Source organism: Micromys minutus (assembly GCF_963924665.1).
Source record: "Micromys minutus genome assembly, chromosome: 1".
NCBI lineage: Eukaryota > Metazoa > Chordata > Mammalia > Rodentia > Muridae > Micromys > Micromys minutus.
The window spans coordinates 200,227,701-200,254,505 of NC_137969.1; the positions used below are offsets into that span (position 1 = coordinate 200,227,701).

A 26,805-nucleotide genomic window follows, 5' to 3' on the forward strand; every position below is an offset into this window, starting at 1 on the left:
AGTTTTCTAAAGGTTTCTCCAGGAAATTTTTGCTATGTTAACATACGGATAGTGACTTCGGATATTTAAGAGCATAGAACTTAAAGAACAAAGTGTCAAAACTACAATAAAATCAGCAATAGTGTTTTAGTTGAAAATAGTAATAAGAATTTAAGTTTTCCTAACGAAGGGCAGAAGGAAAGGTGATTTAGCAGAATTTCATGGCATTGCAGATACCAGACAGTGAAATGATTCTAAATTACAAGGGAAAACACAAAGAAACAAAAGGAGACAACTAGGGAAAAATTGTCTCAAAGGCTGTCAGAAACAGGTCACACCAATATTAAGTTTTTACAGATATCTGGTAATATGTTGTTAGCATAATATGACTTTTCTAACTGCAAAAGAAACGTTAGTTTTGAAACAATCCATCAAATCCCAGTTTTGCTACGGAGCTGCTAGCTCAACCAGCAATGGTGTTGAACTCTGACCTTTGGTGTCAGCATCAGTTATCTGCTCTTTGGCTACTTCCTCCTCTTCTTCAGCCATCGCCTGGAAGATTGCAGTCAGGAAGAAAAAAAGCAATTCACACAGTGGGCCTTCACTGTCATTTCCTACAAGAGCTTCCTCTAACACTTCTGTGAATAAAACGTTTAAAAGGAATTTAAAGTTCTGTCATGACTGAACAAACAACTCCATTGGAAAATAATAAACATTCAATCAACATGAGTTTGTGCAACTGCTTATGAAAGTAGACCCAAATCTTATCTCAACCAAGATAAAGTAGATTTCAACACAAAAAACAAGCCCACGTCAGTGCACTAAAGACAGACAAATTTTAAAGTTGAAGCACAAATTTAGTTACATTTAAAAATAGAATTTTACAGGCAGTGGTAATGAAGGCAGATTCTTCTATCAGTCTACATAGCAAGTTCTGGGTCAGTCAGAGCTATATTAGTAACACTCTGTCTCAAAAAGCAAAATGAATAAACAACCTCCCCATAAAATACATAATTATTACTGGTCCACTTTTCATGAAAGCTATGTGGGATGATGCTTACCAAACAGTGTCCAGGAAAGGTAATTATCATTATTAGATTTTAATCCTTACATTGTGTAGATATTAAAATATTTATCTAAATAAAATTGTTGAGATGCTCTTGATTCATAAGGCATTTGTGATTCAAGCCATAAACGTACCCCATAAAGAGAAACTGAAGATCTTGAAGCCCTATTGGTCAATGTACTCTTATTAAAACAAGATTGACAGTGAAATCTGTTTCAGAGGCTTCTACATATAGCTTAAAAGAACTTTATTGGATAAAAATTTAAAATGTGACTCAAATTCCTCTTCATATCGGACACTATTATAAATGTTTGTTCAAAGCTTATAAATTAGAAGTGGAAACTACTTGTCTGTAAACTTTCACATGGCATTCCTCACTCTATAACTGTTCTTATGAGGGCCATGGCAAAGGTGTGGATATACCAATTCCAAGCCTAACAGTATCAGTTTTGTTTCCCAGTGGGAGGTCATATGGAGAAGACTGAAACTTGCATGAAAAAGTCATGAAAACGACTAGCCAGTCACACCGTCACAAGATCTCAGTTCTAGCCACTCTGACTGCAATCCTATGGGAGACTCCAAAAGAGATGTGTAATGACCTTACAGAACGGTGAGAGGTCACCTACTTAAAAATCATTTTTATGTTTATTTTTAGTAATTTATTTAATAAATATACAGGACTAAATGACATTTTCATGCACATATTCAATTTTGTGTTTGTATTACACCTCTCCACCCTCCTTGATTATCTTCCTTCTCCCTCTAGCTGCTCTATATTGTATCCTACCTGCTTTCATAGAGTGTGTGTGTGTGTGTGTGTGTGTGTGTGTGTGTGTGTGTGTGTGTGTGTGTGTTTCCTGTACATCTTTAGTGTGCCAGTTGTTTGTTAAACTACACCTATCAGGGAAGAGGGGATCTTAACTGAGAGAATGCTTCCATAGCATGGCCTGTAGCTGTGTCTATAGGGCATTTTCTTGATTAATGGTTGATGTGGGAGTGCCCAGACCACAGGCATGTGGGCCTGCATGGTATGTGAATACAGGATGAGCAAGACAGTAAAGAGCGTTTTCCCAAGGCCTCTGCTCCAGCTCCTGTCTCCAGATTCCTGCTTTGAGTTCCTGTCCTCACTTTCTTTGATGGACTGGTCTGGAAGCATGCCTGCCTAGTTGCTTTGGGTCATGGTGTTGCATCACAGCAATAGAAACCCTGACTAAGACAGAAATCAAGTACTACATGTCAGAGTAAACTGTCACGAAGCAACAGGTAACTTGAGTACTTGCCTAAGGTTACTCCTTCAGGAAACTCATCTTGAAGATCAAAAAGTTCCCCAAATGCATTAAGGAACTCCAAAACCATCAGAGCATCACCAAAAACCTCAGGAGGCAATCTAGTTTTCACCGGAGTTGGTTCTGGAAGTTCCTGCAAGGTTAAATAGTACATGCAACATCTAAAGGTTTAGATACTTTAGATTATTTCCAGAAATAAATGAAATCCTTATTCTCAAACCCAAATAAACCTAAATGCATGCCTGGCCACAGTAGTTATTGGATGCCAGGTATCACAAAGACTGATCAATTATTTTGGTAAAACCACCACTACTACAGAAACAATGCAACCCTGGAAAGCTAAAGAAACCATCTATATACTGGCTGTTTCCTTTCAGTTAAATGAAGAATATGTATGTACTTCTACCAAGAACCTTATCAGCTGGGTGTCCACTGTATGTAGACTTGTAGTCTCAGCACTCAGAAGAGGGGCACAGAGGAATGGGACCTCCAGGCTGCCTGGTCTACATAGTAAGATCTTTTTCACTGCCAATAAATAAATAAATAACCCTATCCCTATTTTTTTTGAGATAGGGTCTCAGTATGTAGACTAGGATGGCCTCAAGCTCACAGGAGATCCATCCACCTGTCTCTACCTACCAATTGCTGGATTAAATGCATGTGTCACCATGCCCCACCAAACTAACCATTGTATCAGCAAAGCTACATAAGACAAATTAAATGCATGTGTCAAGCACAGAATGTTCATACCTTAAGGTCATCACATTCCATATCTTCTCTGGGTTTACTCCACTGCTTTAAGTATTCCATATATTTTCGCTTTTCTTCACGTAATTTCTCTCTCTCCTAGGTTAGAAGAAATTTACCCATCAACATCAACATCTCCCGGGAACAAATAAACAATAAACAATGAAGCTAGGCAGCTCAGCCCAACAGTCAAGTTTGATCCTCAGCACAGTATAAAATGAGTCCTGGTGGCATACACTTGTAATTCTAATACCTGAAAGGTACTGGCAAGAATGTAAGGTCATCCTTTGCTACAGAGCAAATGTGGGACTGGCCTAGGTAACACAAGAACCTGTCTTAATTAAAAACAAACAAAAAAATTCCTTGGAACTGGGAATCTTCCATGAAGATGAGTATGAGCTACCAAGTTTCTGAAGCAAAAGGGAGATTCATTCCTTTAAAGATAGATTTATTTATTTATTATTTATTCATACAGCATTTTGCCTGCATGTATGCCTGCATGCTAGAAGAGGGCACCAGATCTAATTACAGATGGTTGTGAGCCACCATGTGGTTGCTGGGAATTGAACTCAGGACCTCTGGAAGAGCAATCAGTGCTCTTAAAGGCTGAGCCCTCTCTCCGGTCCCCAGTGAATGAAAATGGTAAAAGAATTTAAAGAATTAGCAATGCATTTAAATATGTAAATTTACATTGTATGTAAGAATTACAGCTACACACACACACACACACACACACACACAGAATACCTTTTCTCTTTCTATTTTAAGTCTCTCCTTTTCTTCTTTTTTCTTGAGTCGCTCTTCTTCTACAATTTTCTTCAATTCTTCCCTCTTTTTCTCTTTATCTTCCCTTTCTCTTTTTCTTGCTTCCAAAGCATCTGCTTTTTCTCGTTTTAGTTTGGCCTTTTCAAAAGCTGTGGAGAGGCCAAATTTAAAACTATGCCCACAAAACCAGTTTATAAATTCGGCTTATAAAAATCTGACAAAAGCAGCTCTAAATGAGATTAGCAGAGACTTAAATTCTTGAGGGCCAGCAGGTAACTGGCTAACGGGTAAACTACCCACACTAGGACAAACATATCCTGCCTTTGAAACCAAAGACACTAAAACATGCAACGAATGACAATTCAGTAGTCTACTTGTTAAGACATGGAATCCCACTCCGAACAGCTGGAATGCATTCATCCAGAATCCCACTGTGAACTGGATTCAGATGCAGTGAAGCTGGGAGGCAGTGTCAGTAAAGGCCATAACTCAGATGCCATGCCTCCTACAGCTTTTAAACCCTGACAACAACTTAACTCAATCTAGAAATAAGAGTCTACTAGGGAATGATATATTTAGAAGAGATGAATAAGGGCCATTCAGGAAAAAAAAATGGCAGTAATCTGTGAGGAAAAAGATATCATTCAGAACATTCCCAATTTGGGCCCAGAGAAATATTCATTCTTATTCTTAAACAGTGTTTGGAGAGAATGTTAAAACTCACCTAGTGCCCTCATTTCTTCTTGTTTCAAAAGCTTGTCTCTTTCTTTAATAGCTTTGCTCCGACATCTTGCAATAGTCTGCTTACTAGCAATGTTGTCTTCCTAAAAAATAAATGAAGAAACTAAAGTGGTAAACTATAAACTATATAAACTGATGGTCTGCCAAGTTTTATTATTAAGAAAAAAACAAAACAAAACAAAAAACCTAAAACATCAAAATCTCACCAGGACTGCAGTTACAGCTCAGTGGTACCAGCTTAGAACATAAACATATGGAAGCCTTGAGTTCAAATGCCCAGCACAGAAACAAAACAAAAAAAAAAAAAAAAGCCCACACCAATTACAGCTTTTTGTAAATCTTAAAATGGATTCTAAGTATAAATGGATAAATTAGTAATTCTAATCATAGTGCTATATAGAGTATGAGTCAATCTCCACACTTACACAAATTTTTAAAAAATCCAATAAAATTATACATTAGAAAATAATAAATCCTCAAGATTACAATCTAGATGATATAAATATCAAATATAAAAGACATGTCAGAAGAATTTCTTTTGTGGTCAATATTAAGCAATGAAAATTCTTGCTTTATTTTGGGACAGTATTCTTGCTGTAGCTCCTTGCTGGCCTGGAACTTTCTATATAGACAAGGCCCAGATGGCCTCAGAGTCGCTGTGACTGTCCTGCCTCTGCCTTGTACCACAGCTGGCTCTCTAATAATCATTTATTACTTCATACTGTAGTGTAACAAATGTACAATTCATTTTAATTTAAGTTCTGGGTAAGCACCAGTCCAGTGCTAAATAGCAGTGATAAACAAGGTAGACTTGGTCCCTTCCCTCGTGGATAGTTTTTCAGGGAAGTCAGATCTAAGTAAGCAAAATATGAGAAAGGTTTTAACAGCTAAGGTTCAGTGTTCTAAGTTAACACCTTTCAAATCTCAAAATCTGGATAAATTCTGAAGTGGAAATTCGAAATAGGTGAAAAAGATAATTACACCTAGAGGTAGGAAATAAAAGTAACCAATTTGTCACTATGGTGAAGGTTATGCTGAAGGAGAGGCACCTCTCATCGACAAGGACTGATGAAGAGTTCTGGGAGGAGAGACAAAGTTATGGTCACAAGAAGGGACAACTGGATATCTCCACCAGGAAGCTCTTTCAGCAAACACTGAACAAGAGCCTGGAAATGACTGAGATTCCTCAATAAATTCTGAATTACACCAAATACCCTCCAAACTGCTACTAGAAGCAGTGGAAACCTGCTTGCGAATCATTAGAGCCATCAGCAACCTCTAGTTGGAAGAACAAACCAGCATGTACACAAGGAAGGCAAGAGAAAACAAAAATACAGAAGGAAGGAGAACAGACAGAAGAATCCAAGCCTGCCCCTTCCAGTCCGAGACCTGCTTAGGTTATTGGTATGCCCGGTTCCAGACCCTTCCATGGTGTCTCTGTGGGGAATGACAATGATCTGATGAAGGAAAATTCTTTACTGCTAAAACAAGGCTAGACTGGGAAGTAACTGACATCGTTCATCCTACACTGCCTTAAAACCATGTTCATGTCTCAAGTATCCTTCCACCCTTTTGCCTGATGGCTCAGTGTCTTAGCCTCTGTTCCATTGCTGTGAAGAGACACCATGACCAAGATAACTATTGTAAGAGAAAACATCAAGTAGGGGGCTGGCTTATAGTTTCAGGTTAATTCATCACCATCAGGGTGACAGGCAGGCAGATGCTGGGACAGCAGCTGAGAGCTACATCCTGATCTATAGGTTCAGACACACTGGGTTTGGTATAGGCTTCGGTAACGTCAAAGCCCACAGTCCAATGACTAAGCATTCAAACATATGATCTCATGGGAGCTATTCTCATTCAAACCACCAACTCTTATGTTTAATTCAGGCCTTTCCTAAAGCCCTCTAGTCAGAACTGCTCTGGATACCTCAGTGTTACTCTAACTTCCTGAGCTTTCCATCCCACTTGTTTTTCTGACTAACTGCCTGCATGCTTATTCCTACCTTGCCTCCCGAGAACACGAATCCACACTGGACTCTTCTTAAATCCTAATGCTGAACAGCATCAAGGGAATTCCCTCACATTTTCTTATATGACATAAAGGGTACTACTCTTCTTAAAGGTTATAGGGGTGACAGGAACGAAACATTTCACTGATTGAAAATACTGCTTTATTAACAGCTAAGGATAGGTTAGGCTTTTTCTTAACCTACCTGACCAAAAGATATTCGTTTGGGAGGTCTTCCTCTTCGTCTGTTAGCAGGACTGAAGATAAATGTAGGTGGATCATCAGGGAAGAAATAAGAAAAATCTTGCTCTGCTATGTTATATGTTGAAAAAGATGATGCCTTAAATTAAAAACACACAGTGTATAGTGACAACACATTAGTGTACTGTATATAATGTTCAAATGTCATACAACTACTATTACTGCTGCTAAAGACTAAGCCAAAACATTGTCTTTCAAATGCATGTTATGTAGTTGGTTTATGTGATCCTTTTCTACATTAAATAATTCATCAGAAAGATACTAGATAGAAAACTAAAGTTTATCAGGAGCTGAGCATTGTGATTCATGTCTGTAATCCCAGCATTTTCAAGACAGGAAGTCAAGGTCAGGAGCTCAAGGTCATTCTTGGCTTCCCAGTTGCCAAGATGTGCTTGTATGAGGCTTAGCCTAACAAAACCAAACCACCTTTCCACAAAGTATCAACAATGCTTTTACAGATTTTTAAATACTAAAAGGTATTTCAGTGTGGTTTTAGGTTTACTTTATTTCTAATACCAGGTGCTACCTGCTGTTTCTACTGTCTCTCAGTGGCTCTGCAGATGCTGCTCTTTGCAGCCCTTTAGTGTGCATGACATCAGCACCTGCTTCATTTCATGTATACATGCATGCACATCTATGTCTTCAAATGGTTACCTAAGTGTCCTAGTTTTTTTTAATGAATAATTTGTCTTTTCCTAAATATCTGAAATATCATTTTAAAATATAAATCTTTTTTTCCTTATAATTTCTTTTCTTCTGTGATCTACATTTACATACAACAAAATACACACTTTTTAAAGCGCCAGTAGCTGATTTAAATGTGTATTCCTAATCTGTTCTGCACATGAAGTGTGCTTGCCAGAGATTGACAATGGGTGTCTTTCTCTATCAACCTTCATTTTAGATTTGGGACAGGGCTTTCTAATGTTTTGTCTTAATTCAGCTCCCAAAAGCTGCACTTCCAGACACTGAGGGTCCCTGCCCCCACCTGGCTTTGGCTGGTAACAAGAGAATTGCTGTACAGCCAATGGCTGGGTGGAGAGACTGAGGTAAGACTTTTAGATTGGAGGGCAAGGGACTAAGGGGGAAGAAGAACAGATAGAACCCAAGACAGGAGGCTGAGAGATCAGACTTAAGGTCTGGCCAATATGTAAGAATCAGGGTAAGTGGCCACTCCCCTGATTGTATTGGGGCAACAAAGATAAAATATAGATCTAGAAACTGTTATGGCTTACTGGAGAGGGTCTGTACTATCCGTGAGGAGGTTTCAGGAAATGCCCAACCATTAAGCTAGTATAAGACATATTAAAATATCACTCTGTGTGTGTGTGTGTGTGTGTGTGTGTAATTCTCCCCTCCCTTCTCTCACCCCCAGAACAGGGGTTATAGATAAATGCTGCTCCACCTGCTTTTCCAGGTTGCTGGCTTTCTGAACGAAGCTTGCAGGGCAGCACTTCACTCATAGGCCCTCTCCCCAGGGCTATCCTGACACATACATGCTAACTTATACAGAATCAACACGTCTCAGACTAGCCTCAAAATCACAAACTTCCTTCCTTCCTTCCTTTCCTTCCTCTATCTCTGCAAGTGTTAGAATTATAGGTATATACCGCTATGTCTGATTCTTTTTTATAGTTACTTATCTAATGTGATTTAAATAGTACACATTAGAAACTCATTTTACAATTTTTGACTTTTTATTTAATGCACAATGGAAAGTCTTTAATATCTTGATTTTTTCAGGGCTGAGGATGTAGTTCAGTTAGTTGCTAAAGTGCTTGCTTAACATGCACAAAACCCTAAGTCAATTCCCAGCACCATATAAAGACATATGACTATAACCTAGCCCATGGGAGGATGCAGGAGAACCATGAGTTCAGGCCAGTCTTAGATACATAAAATGTTATTCTCTCTCTTAATGGTCATAGTAAAATCTAATGCATCGGGCTTATATCTGGTCTAGAATGCCTTTGATTAGTTCTCTCAGTTGAACATGTATTTAGCACTATCCTAAAGCCTTCTGTTCTCTGTAAGGCAGAAAAAATACTTAAGTCACTAAACAACTTTCCAAGTTCTCCACTTGTTTTCATCTGCCTTAGTTGTTCATCTATATAATAAAAAGTGGCTCAATGCATGCTATCAAATCTCTAAAAGAATTAAGTACTGACAAAAAATATTCATATAGTGTTATGCCAAAATGCCTTTAAAATTTGTATATGTACCCCTCTTTTTTAAAAAATAAAGTTGTAAGAGAGAAAAAAAGAAAGTGGCTGTAACTGAACCACCTACTAATTCTAAACAGTATCCAAGTCAATAAAAAATACTTTTAAAAAAGTACTAAAGAATAGCTCCCCAGATAAAATGAGAGCTATTTAGGTTATCTTTGAAATATCCTTTTATTAATATTACAAATTTATAATACTATACATTTGTTATTTTATTTATTCCCAATATTCATAGGGAATAATGAATAATAAAATAATGAAATAATTTCATTACCTTAATTTTAATGACTCCATCTTGTGGTTCACAGTGTTGCTTGAGAAAAAGCTTTAGTTTATCACGAGAAAATAGGTGTTTTCTCCGGCTGATGTTGGGGGGAAGAAGGTAACATTAGTGCTGACAATTTAACCAGAAGCTATAATCTCTATACATTTAAAACTCGATTTCTAAGCCCAATATTCTCACACAGTGAGATCTTAGCAAATTTTATATTTAATCTCAAACAATAGTCAACAAATTCAAAATAAAGTTAAAGATAATTAAGATTAGATTTCAAATAAGCAATTTTAATTATCAGTTTTGTTTTCCTCAAAAGCAACAAGAACAGTTATAAACACAACAAACAAACCCAAAACTATAAAACAAAACAAAAAAACAAACAAAAAAACTCCCAAAAAACAAAACAAAAAAACAAAGGTAAACAAACCCAGCACAACAATCCTGGTAAAATATAAGTTGTTTTAATTAAATTCAGTACGGCTTTCAAACAAAAGCAGCTTCTCAGTCAATAAGCATCGCACCTCCTCAAACTGTTTCCTGGTCTTTAACGGTTTATGCCACCGTGCTGCCCAGGACTTGGAGCAGCTGGCAAGCAGAAGGTAGTACCTTACTGTGAACACATTGATTCTGCACTATCTGACATGGTGGCCAGCAGTCACAAATGGGTTTTCTTTTTATAACTACATTAAGTCAGTTTCTCATTTTCATTTCAAATAAGGGCTCAAAAGCTATAAGTGACAATTAGCTATCATTGAACAGAACATAGGACAGTCATTAGCAGTGAAGTTCTATTTGTTACGAGTTCTAGAGTAGCAAGTCTCTTATAGGGATGGTACTGTCTTTCAGTGAACAAGACAGTACTTTTGATCCCAATAAGAGCTGTCAGTTAGAGGCTGGAGAAGGCTCAGTGCTTCCCAGCATTTGTTGCCTTGCAGAGAAACTGGGTTCCCAGTATCCACATGACAGCCCACAATGGTAACTCCAGCTCCAGGAGAGAGATCCAATGCTTTCCCTGACCTCCGTGGGGACTAAGCACTTCATGCTGGCAAAAAACACTCATACACATAAAATAATACAAGAATCTAAACAGTAAAATAACAACTGAAGAGTTGTGTCAAAGAGTTGTGTTATTTTACTGCTTCACAGTCCAGCACAACTTCTTACTCAAATTCTTCAGCTCATCAATGAAAAAAATACAAGAAAAATGAACCAGTAGGAATGGAACCAAAGTCTAGAGGAATTATAAACTAGAAGCCAAAGAGTAAATAGGAAAATGGACAATATTAATAGGAAACAAAACTGTCACTGCTATTTACTTTGTCTAAAGACAAACAGAGATGAAAGAAGTCAACTGTGAGTGAGGGTCTGTCATGGCCTCTGCTTCCCAGTCACAACGCATACACCTGGTTATCCCTCAGTACCTCAGGCATGTTCTGCCGGTTGCCGTTACTAACAACACTGACAGCTACAAAGTTCATCCTACAGAACAGCACAATTGATTTCTAAAATTAAAATGTTAAATAAAAAATTCTAACATTTTAAGTACGTTTATAATTTTATTTAAGTTTATGATTTTTTTGTTGGGTTAAATGCTGGGATATGTGGTCCACTGGCTGTAGGCTGGACATACCTGCCCCAGATCTTAAACTAATGATAAAGCTTGTCACACAAACCAAACACACACCTCACTGTAACTACAGAGGGTGATATATCTGGGCTGGTGACCTGGTTCAGCACGTAACAGCACTTGACACCAAGCCTGACGACCTAATTTTGATACCTGAAATTCAACATGGCAGAAGTGACCCCGACAAGCTGGCCTCTGATCTCTCTGTGTGTCTGCACACATGCACACACACTAAATGCTTAAAAGCTCGGTTTTATTTATTTGTTTTGAAATAAAGTAGGATCTCAAACTGCAGGTGGTGGTGCACACATTTAATCCCAGAACTCAGGAGGCAGAGGCAGGCGAATCTTTGTGAGTTTGAGGACTGGGATACAAATCAAGTTCCAAGACAGCCAGGGCTATTACACAGAGAAACACTTTTTAGAACTGTGCCCTCAGCCTCCCAGTTCCCCCCAAAAGAAAAGCAGGTGGTATCTCTGACTCCAGATCTACCTAATATATCACTTATTTTAGATTACCTGAATAAAAGGCAGGCAAAAGGGGAGAGAGAACAATTAAAAAACTATTTCACAGCAAATGTCAAGTACTAAGTTTTACCTGATTTGTGTTGCTTTAACAACAGCAGACTCATACATCTCCTTTTTAGTGGGCTGAACCCTGTATCTAAATAATAAGGGATCGATCGCATCTTTCTTCTTCCTAAAAAGAAGAGGGACAGATCTAAATCAGTTAATCATTTGAAAACATGAGGTCCTTAAAGCTTCATCTCTTCCTACACTGCAGTAATAGAATCTTTCCTTTTCTCTTTCTCTTTTGAAACAGGATCTCATATGTGTTCTAGCTGGCCTTGAACTCAGAAAGAGCAGCCACCTCTGCCTCCTCAGTACTTATGTGGTTTTACTTTAATTAAGTGTTTTTGTAAGTTACATAGCCCCTCTACATTGCATTAGACAAAACACTGTAAACACTGTAAGGCATAATTTAATCTTAGGTAGGCATTTTAATTATTCATTCAATAAAATTTCCTCTGGTGAATAAATAGCTGGAAATAAATTAGTTCCCATTTAGGTTTTTTGTTTTTGTTTTGTTTTGTTTGTTTGTTTTGTTTTGTTTTTGAAGACAGGGTCTCAGATAATCTGGGCTGGTTTTGAGCTCATTACATAGTTAAGGATGATACACCCTGGGTCTTCCTGACTTCCCCTTCCCAGTACAGTATTACAGGCATATGCCACCATTCCAGTTCATGGAGTGTGGTTGGGGAATTACAGACATCTTCATGCACACTAGGTAAGTATTCACCACGTGAGTTGTCCCCAGCTCCTATGTCAGAGAAATTTAGAGAAAAAAATGTCAAAAGAAGATAAAGGGAAAGTAGGCCCAGATGCACACTGTAGTCCCAGCACTCAGGAAGTAGAGGTATGAGGGTCAGAAAGCCAAAATTACATGTACATTTTGAGAAGAAAAGAGGCACCAGGAAATTGAATGGAGCTAAGTCCAGTGTTCAAGCAAGCAAGTTTGTAGCACTCTGAAAGCAGAGACAGGCAGATCTTGGAGTTTGGGACCAGGCTGGTCTATACAGAGTTTTTGAAAAGCCAAGTTTTAGGAGTGAGGGAAACCACTGAAAACAGAAAGCTACACAGGTGGTGGTGGTGAATTCCTTCAATCCCAGCCCTTGATCGCAGACAGGCAGGCAGATTTCTGTGAGTTCAAGGTCAGCCTGGACTACAGCTTTGAGTTCCAGAACAGCCAAGCTACACAGAGAGACCTATTCTTTAGGGCAAAAAAAAAAAAAAAAAAAAAAAAAAAAAAAAACTAAAACAACAATAAAACCCAGAAAGCTGGTGAAGAAGAAACAAGGAGACATGTTCCAGCCTCACCAAGCAGCAGAGCATGGCAGCTTTCGCCACTTGGTTCTGGTTTAGAGTCAAGAATGGAAGAAATGGGGTTCTGGAATCTTCCACTGAAACCAGGCGTGTGTTCAGGGGTCCCTGCATGGAGGCCTAGAGAGGTGACTACTGTGTGAAGCTGTGAAGGTGAGGCCTGGATGCCTTGGCGACCTCAGAATGTTGGGGACTTGAGAGTCCTAGGGTACTGAGGAGAGCAGAAACAGTCAGAGAGAGAGAAGTGTGCTGCAGTTGGCAGAGCTGAAAGGACTTGGAGACAGAGTTTGGAGTTTTCCCTGCTGGCTTCAATCTTGCTTTTGCCCAGGATTTCCTCACTGTGTTCCCTTTCCTCTCTTTTGGCACCACAATGTATATACTATGCCATTATATTTTGGAAATGTGTGATCTACTTTTTCATTTTGATTTTATAGGGGATTACAGTTAAGAGATTGTTTGAGTTTCAGAAGTTTCTAACTGTTAAACTATTTGTTGTAGATCACCGGGACTTCTGAAGTTGGACTAAATGCATTTGTCATTATGATAAGGATATACACATGTAGGGGCCAGGGAGTAAAATGAGATTTGGTAGTGGTACAGCTGCAATGGAAGATGGCTGAACTAAATACAGTAGATGGAGAGCTAGCTTAGTGGGTAAGGGGCTTGCTGCATTTGATCCCCAACACCCCATGGAACGGAGCTGGATACAGCGGACTACACTCCCCAGGGCTGGGGAGGCAAGACAGGGCAAATCTCCAGGGCTTTCTGCCAGCCAGCCTAGTGAACTCCAGGTCCTAATGCAAGAACCTGTCTCAAAAAAATAAGACAGATGGCCTATGAGGAGGAGTGAAACTTAAGGCTGTTCTCTGGCCTCCAAATATCATGTGAACATACTTCTGCACACACATACATGTATACCATGTGTACCTACAAAACAAACAAACAAAAAAAAAAACAAAAAAACCAAACATACCCTTATGTGATCTAGCATTCATCCTCCTTGATATTTACCCAAATGTGCAAAAAGCTTATACCAACATGGAAGCCTCCCATATATATTCACATCAGTTTTTATTTGAAATTGCCAACACATGAAAGCAACAGAAATGTCCTTCATCCAGCACTCAAGAGACAGAGGCAGGCAGATCTCTGCCAGTCTAAGGCCAGCCTGGTCTACAGAGCGAGCTCCAGGACAGCCAGGACTCTTATACAGAGAAACCCTGTCTGGAAACAGACAGACAGACATGTCCTTCTGCGTATAAAGAGTAGGATATGAGGCTGGTGAGGTGACAAGGCAGGTGAAGGCACTTTCCAAGGACCTGAAGACCTGAACTCCATACCCAGAACCCACAGGGTGGAGGGAAACTGGCTCCCATGGATCCTATGACTGCGATGGACAAACCTGTAACTATGTTTTAAGATAACGCAGTACTACCCATTCAGGAAGAAACAACTGTGAGAGCGCCAGGCTGAGCAGAGCGGCATGGGCCAGCCCGTGGTGGCTGGTGCTTGCCCACACCTGTGAGGCTCTAGGTCGGTCCCAGCAAATAAGAAGCAAACTGGTTTGGTTTTTGGAGACACTGTCACACCCAGCAAGGGAACTGTTCTTAAGCAGCTAATTAGAGACTTAACTAGGTCTACATTTTGAAAATTCTAACGTCTGTTGTTGAAATAGATTATTTAAGGATAGTACACCACAGTATGACTAAAAAAGGAAAGGCAGGAAAGAAAATTTATATTTCAATAGATATTAATCTGATAGCTAAAGTACAAACGACTTACCCGTGTTGAAAAGAGCTGCTTTGTGTTTCTGAATCGTCACTGTCACTGATGACAATAGTCTCTCCATCCACACTGCCTATGTGTCCATTAGCAAAACCATTTTGATGTAATGGAGGGAGTACTTCCAAAATTCTACACTGCAGCCTGAAACAAAGAATCACAAAATGTAAGTCATGTCAGGTGAGTACTGTGTCTAACTGTAACAGGTCCATATTTGAAGGCAGACCTTCAGCATCAGACTGACAGCTGCACCCTCAGCCTCCTGATTCTGCCTTCAAATATGGACCAAAAACTACACTCCCAGCACCTGGTAACCCACTTGTCAGGTTGCTAAAGTGTGAGAACATTTTCAGAACCTAGGGAGCTAGTTCTCTTACATCTTTTTCCCTCTCCGACCATCCACAAATATAGAAATACAATACTTTCTTTTGACTCTCCTGTACTTTTGATTCTCTGGAGTACTATATGCCACCAAACCCAGTCAACAATTATACTCTTAACTAGAGTAAATGCTTAGAAAAAAAAAACCAAGCATCAGCCAGGCAATGATAGCATATGCCTGTAACCCCAGCACTTGAGAGGCAGAGGCAGGCAGATCTCAGCTTGGTAAACACTGTTTTAAGACAGGTAGGACTACATAGAAAAGCCTTATGTTGAGAAAGAAAGAGAAGGAAAAAAAAAAAAAAAACCAAGTATTTACACAGAATAAAAATCAACTCAGCATACAGAATGAGTCTTACAGTTTTTCAAAGAGTCAATATTTTAAATTCTATAAGTCTTTTGACCACATAAGTCTTTTAAAAGATTGAAGAACAGAAAATACTTCCTAACTCATTCCAGAAAACCTGAGACAGAATAAATGCATGAAAAGTTCTTACAACTGAAGGAAAAACAAAGATGCTTGCCAGGGCTGGAGAGATGGCTCAAGAGGTTAAGAGCACTGACTGCTCTTCCAGAGGTCCTGAGTTCAATTCCCTGCAACCACATGGTAGCTCACAACCATCTGTAATAAGATCCGATGCCCTCTTCTGGTGTGTCAGAAGACAGATACAGTGTACTCATATATAATAATTAAAAAAAAAAAAAGATGCTTGCCTCGTCTGTAAAGCATAAAATCAAAATTGCAGCAAGTAATAGACCATATCCAGTAAGGTGGCATTTATTTCAAAAGCAAAATTTAACATTAAGCAAGTACTGGTAAGGCACAGAGAAATAAGAACTGAAGCAGCGTCTATATCCGTATAGATGTGGCACCTGCCAATAATGATTTAGCCTAAGGCTTACGCAGGAAATAGGAGATGCGACACCTGGGAGGTAGAAAGGATTCTGGCATAGTGCCAGGCTCGGGAGATTTATCCAGAAAGATGTGACAAGATGGGCCCCATGGTACCAGAGCACAGGTAACCAGCCAAATGGCAGGATGTGGTAAATGGTTTATAATAAGTTATGATCTAGTCAAAGAATAACCTAGCTATATAAACAGCATTTCCATTTCCACAAAGTCAAAACAGAACTACCACACAACCTACCAACTTCACTTAATAAATTTAAAAGATTGAAAAAAAAAAAAAAAAACAAAAAACAGTGTTTCCAGTAGACAAAACACAGACAGAATCAACCAAAAAGTCCACTGACAGATAAACAAAATGTGGTTATATAAACACAACAGAATATCCTGACATAAAAAAATGACAACCCTGGAAACAGTGTGCTAAGCTACAAAAGGATGAATACTTGAGCCTGCTCACATGAAGTTCATAGAGAGAAAGTAGAAGTAAGGTTACCAGGGGAGGGGGAAGGGCAGAATGGGAAGTGATTGCCTAATGAGTACAGAGTTTCTGTTTGGAATGATGAAAATGTTCTGGAAATAGTGGTGATAGTTATACAACACTGTGAACACCACTGAATTTCACAATTAAAATAATTAAAATGGTGAAGTTTTTTTTTTTTTTTTTTTAATACACAAAACATAAGCCTGTGTTATTGTCCTTATACAAAAGCCTGGGAAGAAAGTCAATGAACACACCCACATTGCCAGTAAATAAAAATGTCTAAATATCTGCAGGATGATTCTCACACTAGCTGATAGAGATAAAGAAAAGTTTCTAAAAGGAAAAACTGCAAGAAGTCATATCAAAACTTTTTAGGTAGTGGTTTAGTGTACTGATAAGAATTTGGAGACATGAAAGTAATCAAATAAATAGATTCATTTTTTATTTGCTTCCTTCCCTTCTTCTTTCTCTTGACAGGATCTGGCTATTACATTCACTTTTGAAGACTTAAATCTCACATCCAAGATTAGTAATACGCAGTCTTCACACAGCAATGAAGAGAACTCAGGGAATCTGTGTTTGGCAATACTCCTCACTAGCAGAGCCCATGGATTACTGATATACTGATCGTGATGCTGATGAGAAGACAAGGCCAAGCCCACTTAGCACCTAGGTATTTGGTGCCGGGCCTAAAAGTAATCTTCCAGAGGGACAGTCTAACCACAACAGGGCATACAGAGTTTGAGGTACTGATCTCCTTAAAAGCAACAAAGAACAATTTCCTGACAGAATTAGGTAGAAGGAAACCAGTACAGTATTGAGACACTGCCTAGAATGCAATACACATTTAATAGATCAACTGCATTGGCTACTGTCAATATTGTTATTAGCTATGTACCACACCCAGACCATCTTGACAAGGCCTTACTTGGCTCAAAGAGTACTCAAAATGCCAAGTCAGTATCTAATAGATTTCCACAGAAATTAGCTTAAATATCTTTCAAACCCACTTGCTACTATTCATTCCAGAAAGAGATACAAAAAAGTTTAGTGAATCACAAAATAATTATCAGTGGCAATATGGCTTTCAAGTCATATTTGATTCAGAAAATGGAAAATTAGCTTAACAATGGCCTAAAAAGTGGCAATCCCTAGCACCTCAAGAAATATATCATGGGGCTGGAGTGGTTAAGAGCACTGACTGCTCTTCCACAGGTCCTGGTCCGGAGTTCAAATCCCAGCAACCACATGGTGGCTCCCAACCATCTGTAATGGGCTCTGATGCCCTATTCTGGTGTGTCTGAAGCAGCTATAGTGGACACCTACACATGAAATAAATAAATAATTCTTTCAAAAACAAAGAGATATATCACCTGCTTACTTGAGAGACAAGAGAGGAATTAATATAGCTTTACATGAATAGCATTTTGGGGGAAAGGGGGTTTATAGTGACAAATGTTCTATATCCAAACTATATCAATTCCTGTCAATATCCTGTTATTGTTATCATAATTTTGCAAGACAACATTATCGGGAAAAACTTTGTTTTACAGCCTTATGTGAAGCAATAATTGTCTCAAAACACTAATTTTAATATGCTAATAATATCTGATTACAAGTGTTTATTCCACTTGAGAAAAAAATCAATAAGGGATGAAAATAATGAATACTATGTATGTTACTTTTAGAATAAGCCCAAAGTTAAGGCCAGCCTAGGCTACATACATGATGAGTTGAAGTTAGCCTAGGTAACTTAGTAAGACTCTATCTCAAAAAAAATAAATACAAAGTCTAGTAGGATAGCTCTTGGGAATTGGTAAAGGCACCTGTCACGAAGCCTGATAACCTGAGTTTGATCCCAGAATCCACAGTGGTAGGAGAGGACTAACACCTCCCAGCTGTCCTTCGATTTCTATGTGGGAAGCCCCCAATCAAACAAGTACATAAATGTAAAAATAAAAACAACTATCCTTAGTAGCTTTATATTAAAAATTATCTTATCAGACACTATTACATGCCTCTAATCCCAGCTAACCAGAATGATGAAGGATTATTAGTGAGTTCAATTCTAATCCAGGAAACAAGGAAAGATCTCATTTCAAAAAGCAAGCAAACAAATACTCATTATCTTAGGGTCATCAACAAACAATAAAGGAAAATTTAGGTTGTTGTTTAAGACATACATTCCTTGGCCAAGAACTAGCAATCTTGGCCTTACTATAGGTTCATTTGTGTTGCTGTGACAAATATCCTGACAGAAAATCAACAGAGGAGAGAGGGGGACTTATTTTAACTGAGTTGTAGTTTATTATTTTGGAGAAGTCAAAAGCAGAGACTGAAGAAGGTTTTCACATTATAACCACAGTCAAGAGCAAAGAGAAAATAAAGCATTTTTTGCTCATCTTTGGAATCTTAAGAAATCAGTGCCCACAGAATGGTGCCACCGAAATGGACTAGGTCTTCATATATCAATTAACAACCAAAACAATTCCCAAGACATGCAAATCAAGTGATGTAGAGAACCCTTCACTAAGACTCCCTTCTCAAGCCATGAAGCTTTTAATCCCAGAGCATAGGAAGCTCTATGAATTGGAGGCCAACCTGGTCTATACAGGAAGTTCAGGACAGCAAGGTCTACATATGAAACTTTGTCTCAAAACAAACAAGCAAACGAGAGAGAGAGAGAGAGAGAGAGAGAGAGAGAGAGAGAGAGAGAGAGAGAGAGAGAGAGAGAGAGAGAGAGAGAGAGAGCAACCAAAAATAATCTTCCTTCTAGGGGAAATATTGGTTCTGTCAGCACAAGCATTATCAGATCAGTTGTTAACCAGTTTGAATGTGGTGGCATTCACCTTTAATCCCAGCACTCAGGAAGCAGAGGCAGGTGGATCTCTGTGAGCCAGCCTGGTTTAGGACTAAAGCCTCTCTTGAAAAATCAACTAAACAAACAAAACAGAACAATTGTATATGTTAGTCAGATTAAAGCCTTAAAAAAAAAGGTGGTGGGAGCCTGAGAGATGGCTCAGAGATTAAGGTTAAAAGCACTGTTGCTGTTGCAAAGGACCTGGGTTCAGTTGCCATGGTGGCCTTCTTCTGCCCTTTGTGGGCAGCAAGCACACATAAACTGACCAGCAGGCAAAACACTCATGGGCATAAAATAAACTTTTTAATTAGTATGTTGCCAGAAAATTCTATCTATTATCTTTGAGTAAGAAGCTTCCCTCCTGGATTCCTGTCTATGCCCCTTGCCCCATCTACACCCCAATCCCCACTGTGTGTGTGTAAAAATTTTCCCTTTAAAGTCCTAGTCAAATTAATACATCTGTAATTCCAGGCATGCCAATCAAAAGTTCAAAGTTAACCTTAGCTATGTAACAAAAATGAAGATATCTGGGTTACCTGAGACCTTGGCACTTAAAAACAAACAAACAAACCTATTTCTAGTTAACCCTTTTCCCAAAATGTCTTATCAATCTTGCCAGAACCCAGTCACAGGCATTAAACATATATATGTTTAAATCAAAATAAATCTTAACCATTCTATTTGTGTTCTCAATGTGAATGAATTTTATTCATGAATTGCATTAAAGACAGTAATATAAAAAAAGAAGCTCAGACTAGTAAAGCACTTGCTGTTCAAGCCAAGAACCTGAGTTTGATCCCCAGAACCAATAGAACCACTATTTCAGAGGAGGGGTGGCTCTGTCCCTCCCTGTTCCAGAATTAGCCTTGCCCCTGAGACACAAAGATGAAGGTCAAAGTGGACTGATTCGGCAGTACTGGGTGCCTGCTCTTCAGCTCTGGCAATGTGGAGGTCATGTACGGCCCCTTCACTGACCTCACCTCATGGTCTACATACACATTCCAGTATCATCTTATCCACAGAAAGTTTCAGTCAAGGCTGAGAAAGGGAAATTTAACCAATGGGAAGGCTATCTTCATCTTCCCAGAACAAGATCCTACCAACATCAAATGGGTAGATACTGGTAAATCTGCTAGAGTCTGCTAGTCCCTTCACTACCAAAAGACTGGAGCCATGTCAATCTTTCCCCTTCAGCTGTTCCCTCCATGTTTATGATAGACCTGAACTACAGAAAGTGTTGACAACTCACTCAAAATTGCCAGCAATGCCTTCTGCACTATCAGCAACCCCTGACCACGGTTACCCATGACAACTTTGTAGAGCTCATGACCACAGTCCATGCCATCACCACTGCCCTGAAGACTGTAGATGGCCCTATGGTAAACTGTGGAGATGGCCACAGGGTGCCCAGAACATCATCCCTGCACCCACAGAAACTCCCAAGGCTGTGGGCAAGGTTATCCCAGAATGGAATGAGCTCACTGCTGTGGCTTTCTGGGTTCCTACCGCCAATATGTTGAGGATCTGACCTGCAGATTTAAGAAGGCTGCCAGGCACAATGGCAGCAAGAAGGCAGTAAAGCAAACATCAGAGGGCTCACTAAGGGCATCCTGGGCTAACTATTCTAAGAACCAAGTTGTTTCCTGTAACTTTAACTGTGACACTCATTCCTCCATCTTTGATGCTGCTGCGTGCTGCCACTGCCCTCAATGACCACTTTATTAAACTCATTCCTGCTATGGTATAACAACAAATCTGGCTACAATGACAGGATAGTGGACCTCGTGGTAAGCAGCCCTGGACCCAGCAAAAAGACAGGTGAGAGAGGTCCTCAGCTGCTGAGGACTCTGTCCTAAATCAGACCCCAACACTGAGCATCTCCCCTCACAGCTTCCGTACTGGACCAATGGGAGAAAGGGGGGGGGGTTTAGGTAATCCTATTCTCTTAAATACTATCAATAAAGTCCATTGGGGGGGGGAGTGAAGGGGAAAAGCTGGGCAAGGAAGTATGCTCATAAGCCCATTTTTGTGAGGCAGAAACAAGAATCCATGGGGTCCACTGTCCAGCCAGCCTGGCCTAGATGGTGAGTGAGGGACCTGCCTCAATACGATGGCACTTTGGGAATGACTCCTAGGACCATGCACTTAAGACACATAAATATAAAACAATTCCAAAAGAAAATATCCGCTTTTCTTACTTCTAATTGTATCACATCCAGAGTGCCCACTCCTTACGTCTTTGTTCAATTTTTCTTTTATTAGTTCAAGTTATTGAGAAAATATTGCAATAGTTGAAATGTTAAGAGTAGAAGTATATTATCACCCCCCCCCCAAAGCCTCATTACACACAGCCCAGGCAGGCGTGACACTCACAACATATACTCTGCTGGTCTTATCTTGCAGTGTCCCTCCCACCTCTGCCTCACAAGTTCTGAAACTACAGACAAGCATCACCATTTTCAGTCTGTGGGCCACCATATGATGCTGAAACTGATATACTTACAGGGTTAAAAGAATTTTATATGTATTTCCCAAGGTATTTTGAAAAACATTAAAGTATAATAGCTTATGCTTTTTATACTAAATAATAATTCTTTTTAAAAAAAGTTAATTCCATGGGGCTAGAGAGATGGTTCAGCAGCTAAGAGTACACACTACTTTTATAGAAGACCCAGATTTGATTCCCAGTACCCACAAGTCAGTTCACAACTGCCCAGTCCCAGGGAATCTGACAGCCTTCAGGGATGAGATGACAAAGTCATGCTGGCAGCTGTTTACTCTTTACTGTATTCCAGGAAGCACTGACTCTTTTCTAGACGCTCAGTACTCTTTCCTCTTTTGGAGAGAGCAGCAGGTGGATATGATTTGTGGCCTTGAAGAGGAGTATCTATCTATATTCAAGTCTTTTAGGGCTACAAGAGAGAATCTGACTCTAAGTTATGATTGTATGGTCAGTACAGAACAGTAGCCCTATTGAGAGAGAAAGAGAGAGAGAGAGAGAAGAGGGTGGGGGGAGAGAGAGAGGGAGAGAGAGAGAGAGAGAGAGAGAGAGAGAAACCATATGATCCTTAATTATTATGACACTTAAACATAAAATAGAAATATTATATAATACAGCTAAAAGGATTCACATTTATTGTGAATGTGCATCTTGTGAGACAAACCTATATAGCAAAAATTCACTTAATAGATCAAAAAAAGGTGGGCCAGAGAGATGGCTTAGTAGTTAAGAACATTTGCTCCTCTTGTTCTTATAGAGGACCCCAAGTCTCCATATGGAGATCCACAACCATCGACAGTTCCAGGGGATCCAACACCCTCTTCTGGCCTCCATAGGCACCAAGAACATGTACAGATATGTATGCAGATAAAAATTCATAAAATACATAATAAATCTTAACAAATTAAACTCAGAGAGCTTAAATTTCTTGCCCAGAATCATACAACATAAATGATAGAATTGAAAACCAAGGAGACTGCTAAGAAATGATGCTGTAAGGCAATCTTATTTGAATTTACATCTTGTAATCTTTTAAGGTTAGACAAGTAATTTCAAATAAATTGCCAAAATGTATACAGGTAAATAGGTAGATGGCAGGCACAATTCCTATGTGATTAGTGATATATTTTAGACAACTTTAAGTGAAAAGAGAAAGAGCAAAGACTATATACAGTAACTTGGAGTCTAAACTAAAACAGTGTGTCCATGTGGTCAGACTGGCCATCAACTCCTTATGCAGCCAAGGATCACCTTCAGCTTCTGATTCTTCTCTCTCTTCCACACTCAGTTTACACCATGCTAACAATGAAACTCAGGCTTCCTGCATGCCAAAAAGCACTCTACAACCTGAGTTACATCCTTCGCCTACAGAGTCTACCCAGTAATAGAAGAAAAATAGTAGCAGACATAAGTCTACTGAGTTCAAAGCAACATAATTTACTCAGTATCTATTTATATGAAGATTCAGCAGTGTACCAGGCTCTTTCCCTCCCCCTACCCCCACTGACATTCTCTCATTTTTTCTTTGTAATTCCAGAGCCTTGGCCTTTCACTATCAATATCTATCTCCCAGTGAAACTAAAAGTTTAGGGTCAGCAAGATGGCTTAACGGGTAAAGGTGCTTGATACCAAGCCAGTCCAGTTCTCTGGGCTCACATGGTAGAAAGAGAGAACCAACTCTCAGAGGCCACAGGCAAAACACACACACACACACACACACACACACACACACACCTCTGTGTCTCTCTCTCTCTTGTCTCTCTGTCTCTGTCTCTCTGTCTCAGCTGAACTCAAGTGCATCTTAATCTCTCTTGAATCTACAACACCCAGCCAGGATTGGCCTGTAGAGCCCGAAGTAAAAGCAGAAGCTAAGTCCTAAGTCCATGAGATGGAGCAGCAGGAACTGGGCTAAGTGACAGCATGGGTGACCAGGCTTCTACATCCTATCCCACCAAAGGGAAAAAATCAAAATGTCATTATTTTCATACATCTTCCTCCTTCCCATTTTAAATAAAACAAAGTTTAAAAGTGTTAGGACAAAGAAATGCTAAATTTCAGATGGAAAGAGAAAGGCTCCAGAAGGAGAATTCCAAGGGAGGGACCATGGCACTTTGAGAAGCAACATTCACGTTATTTCATACCTCATAGAGAACTATGGTTGAGTTTCAGAAAAGGAAAAGAGGAGAGCCCCAGATGCGAGTTCAGCAGTCAAAAGCACTTGCTGCCAAGCCTGAGGGACCCAAGTTTCATCCTCAAGATATGTACAGTAAAAGGAGAGAACCAACTCCAAAGATTGTCTTCAAACCCAGTATACATGCGTGTTCAACCCTTACCTAATCTTTAAAACCAAGACGCCCATCACTTTTCCGCCATCTAGCATGCCTTTCTATGTGTTTTAGTTACTTTTATTATTGTGACAAATATCTGGCATGAAGCAACCTTTGAGGAGGTGTTGAGACACGGCAACACGGTGGACGGCAACAGTCTGCTTCTAACCTAGCTGACTAAAAGCAGCTTTCTTCTCTCCTCCAAGGAGTAAATCAAATCCTGCTATAAGTTACCTGGCTCTGGTAGCTTTCTGGAACACTGATAAAGATTTCATGAGCCTCTCCATCTTACATCTATAAAACCAACACAAACAAGATACTGCCAGTTATGGCTCCCTGGACCCTGTCCACAGCTGCAGTGACCTCTACAGCTAAACCTAGGGAAACACTTCCTAGACAGCTGTTTTCCAGAGTGACACCCCAAAGGCTCTACCTAGTCAGGCTTTCTCCATTCAAATACACTTACTATGTCTTGCCTAGGCAGCTGTTTTCTATTAGGATGCCCTGAAAGTTCTACCTTGTTGGGCATTCCCCTTTCAAATAAATGCTATGCTCTGGTTCTCTTCAGGGATAATGTCTTGCCTTCATGATCCCCAGCCTCAGTCTGAGCAGCAGAGAATATACAGGAATGTGAAACTATGCACAGCTATATGCACTATGGTTAGAGAACATCACTAGAATGTTGTATCTAACAGAGAGAAAACTTGAGGCATGATCAAGAATGGTCAAACCCAGCACTGGGAGGAGGAGACAAATTCAGAAGTAAAAGGTCATCTTTGGCTGTATAGCAAGTTCAAGGTCAGCCTGAGATATGCAAGACCCTGCCTCGAATAAATAAAAAAGGGGGGCTGGAGAACTCAGTGGTCATCTCAGAGCACTTTTGTTCTTACAGGACCTGGCTTGGGTTGTTAGCACCCACACGGACTCTAACAGCCATTTGTAATATAGTTCCATCTGTAATTACAGTTCCAAGGGAATGGAAGCCCTCTTTTGATCTCTGTGAGAACTAGGCCTGTATAAAGTGCAGCTATTTGTATGCAAAGCACTCATAAAATAAGTAAAATTTAATAAAAAGTTTAAAATGACAATGAAGAAAAGGACCTCCCATGGTGGTATAAGTAGAGGGTCTCATCTATCCCAAGTCCACTTTGCTGCCCTGTTACCTTGCAGGTGAATACCACCATATGTAGCTATGGGATGCTGGGGGTCACACCAAGCATCTCAGTAAAGGTATATGAAGTTTTTTAAGAGGTGGACATGTTCAAGATCTATTTTTGTTAAATAAAAAACTGAAAGCCATCAAAACATACAACTATATTTAAACTATTATTTAGTATGAAGATATAGTAGATATCATTATTTTAGGCTTTTAAATTATGGAATGTCCATGTAAATACTTTAAAGGGAAAACAGTTTTTATATAGCAACATGATCTCAAATATATTTGAAGTAAAAGGTTATAGAGAACATTACCTATTACCTTAAAAGGACTATGTATATTTGTACAGATACATGACATACGCATGTACGTATTTTTGTGGCATATAATATAAAATATTTAAGTGAAAATATATACAAAAAGACACCACAGGACAATATGTGGGCTAACATGGTAGCTAGAAGAAAGCAAAAGAAAAGATGTCATCAGATTTCCTTTTCTATATTTATACAGTCTTGCCATGTGGCCCAGGCCAACCTAGAACTCACAATCCTGTCTTAGCTTTCCAAATGCTGATATTATAGGCATGTAGCATCACACCTAGCTTTATTTTGATTTCTGAGCAATTTATGCTTGACAAGAGGAAAATGAAAAGTACTTTACCTTGTACCATTGTTCCTCATGACTTCCACAGTTTCTTCAACAAAGTATCGGTCCTTGACATATGCAAAGATATCGTCACAGATTTCATGTAGACGTGAACGACGGGTAAGGTTGGTCAAGTATAACACTGGAATAATCAGTGGTTCTGGGAAACTCTGGAGATTCTGTCTTGCTTTTCTTTCTGATTCAAGTGCCTCCTGGTATGTCAGTCCAGGTCTACCCGTCACAGCACAGCTCCACACAAGGCTGTTGCACAGAATGGTGCGTTCAAAAAAGTCACTGATCAAGAAACAAAAACAAAATCACATTACCTATTACTGCATAAACCTTACATTAAAATCAATACCTTTATGATCTTTTCCCCCATGCCACCCCATCAACTTACTCTTTAATACAAAATGAAGAAAAAAATCTTAAAGTAGATGCTTACAATGCAGCATATATGTGTTGCCAGCACAGTTGGACAAGTTGTGCCAGTTTTGAAATTTAGAACCAAACTAAACGCAGATTCAACTTTTTTTTCTTTTAATTTATAAGGTTTTTTGTTGAAAAGCATAACACTAATGTCAAATTAACCATGACTTTTATAAGACCTTAATAGTGGAAAAACTAATAAATCTGGGCACCTGACAATAATTAAACTAAATATTTAATGTGATGTAAAGGTCAGTCAATAAGCAGTGTAAGAATTCTTAATATAAGAGGGGCAAACAATCTTATTTCAAATTTGAGCCTTTCTTTGTTCTCTTTACAGTAAGCAATGACTTTACCTTTGTAGTAAAACAAAATAGAAAAAGGAAAGAAGCAACAACAATGTGGAAGGAAGGGGACGGGAGGGAAAGTGAGTGTGGTGGTTGTTCCTGCCTGTTAGCTTGAC

General features: G+C 39.2%; 1 protein-coding gene across 2 annotated transcripts in view; it reads right to left on the reverse strand.

Moving 5' to 3' along the window:
* LOC308431534 (bromodomain adjacent to zinc finger domain protein 1A) overlaps positions 1 to 26,805 on the reverse strand; it is a 67,918-nt gene that overhangs the window by 28,434 nt on the left and 12,679 nt on the right. For both annotated transcript variants that reach the window (XM_080931057.1, XM_080931058.1), the window contains 10 exons: positions 25,929 to 26,207; positions 14,648 to 14,791; positions 11,583 to 11,684; positions 9,356 to 9,443; positions 6,801 to 6,935; positions 4,568 to 4,667; positions 3,826 to 3,992; positions 3,082 to 3,177; positions 2,326 to 2,464; positions 471 to 617 (listed from right to left, as the gene is read on the reverse strand). In XM_080931057.1, coding sequence (XP_080787183.1) covers positions 471 to 617; positions 2,326 to 2,464; positions 3,082 to 3,177; positions 3,826 to 3,992; positions 4,568 to 4,667; positions 6,801 to 6,935; positions 9,356 to 9,443; positions 11,583 to 11,684; positions 14,648 to 14,791; positions 25,929 to 26,207 — 1,397 coding nt within the window. The remainder of the gene's footprint in view (positions 1 to 470; positions 618 to 2,325; positions 2,465 to 3,081; positions 3,178 to 3,825; positions 3,993 to 4,567; positions 4,668 to 6,800; positions 6,936 to 9,355; positions 9,444 to 11,582; positions 11,685 to 14,647; positions 14,792 to 25,928; positions 26,208 to 26,805) is intronic.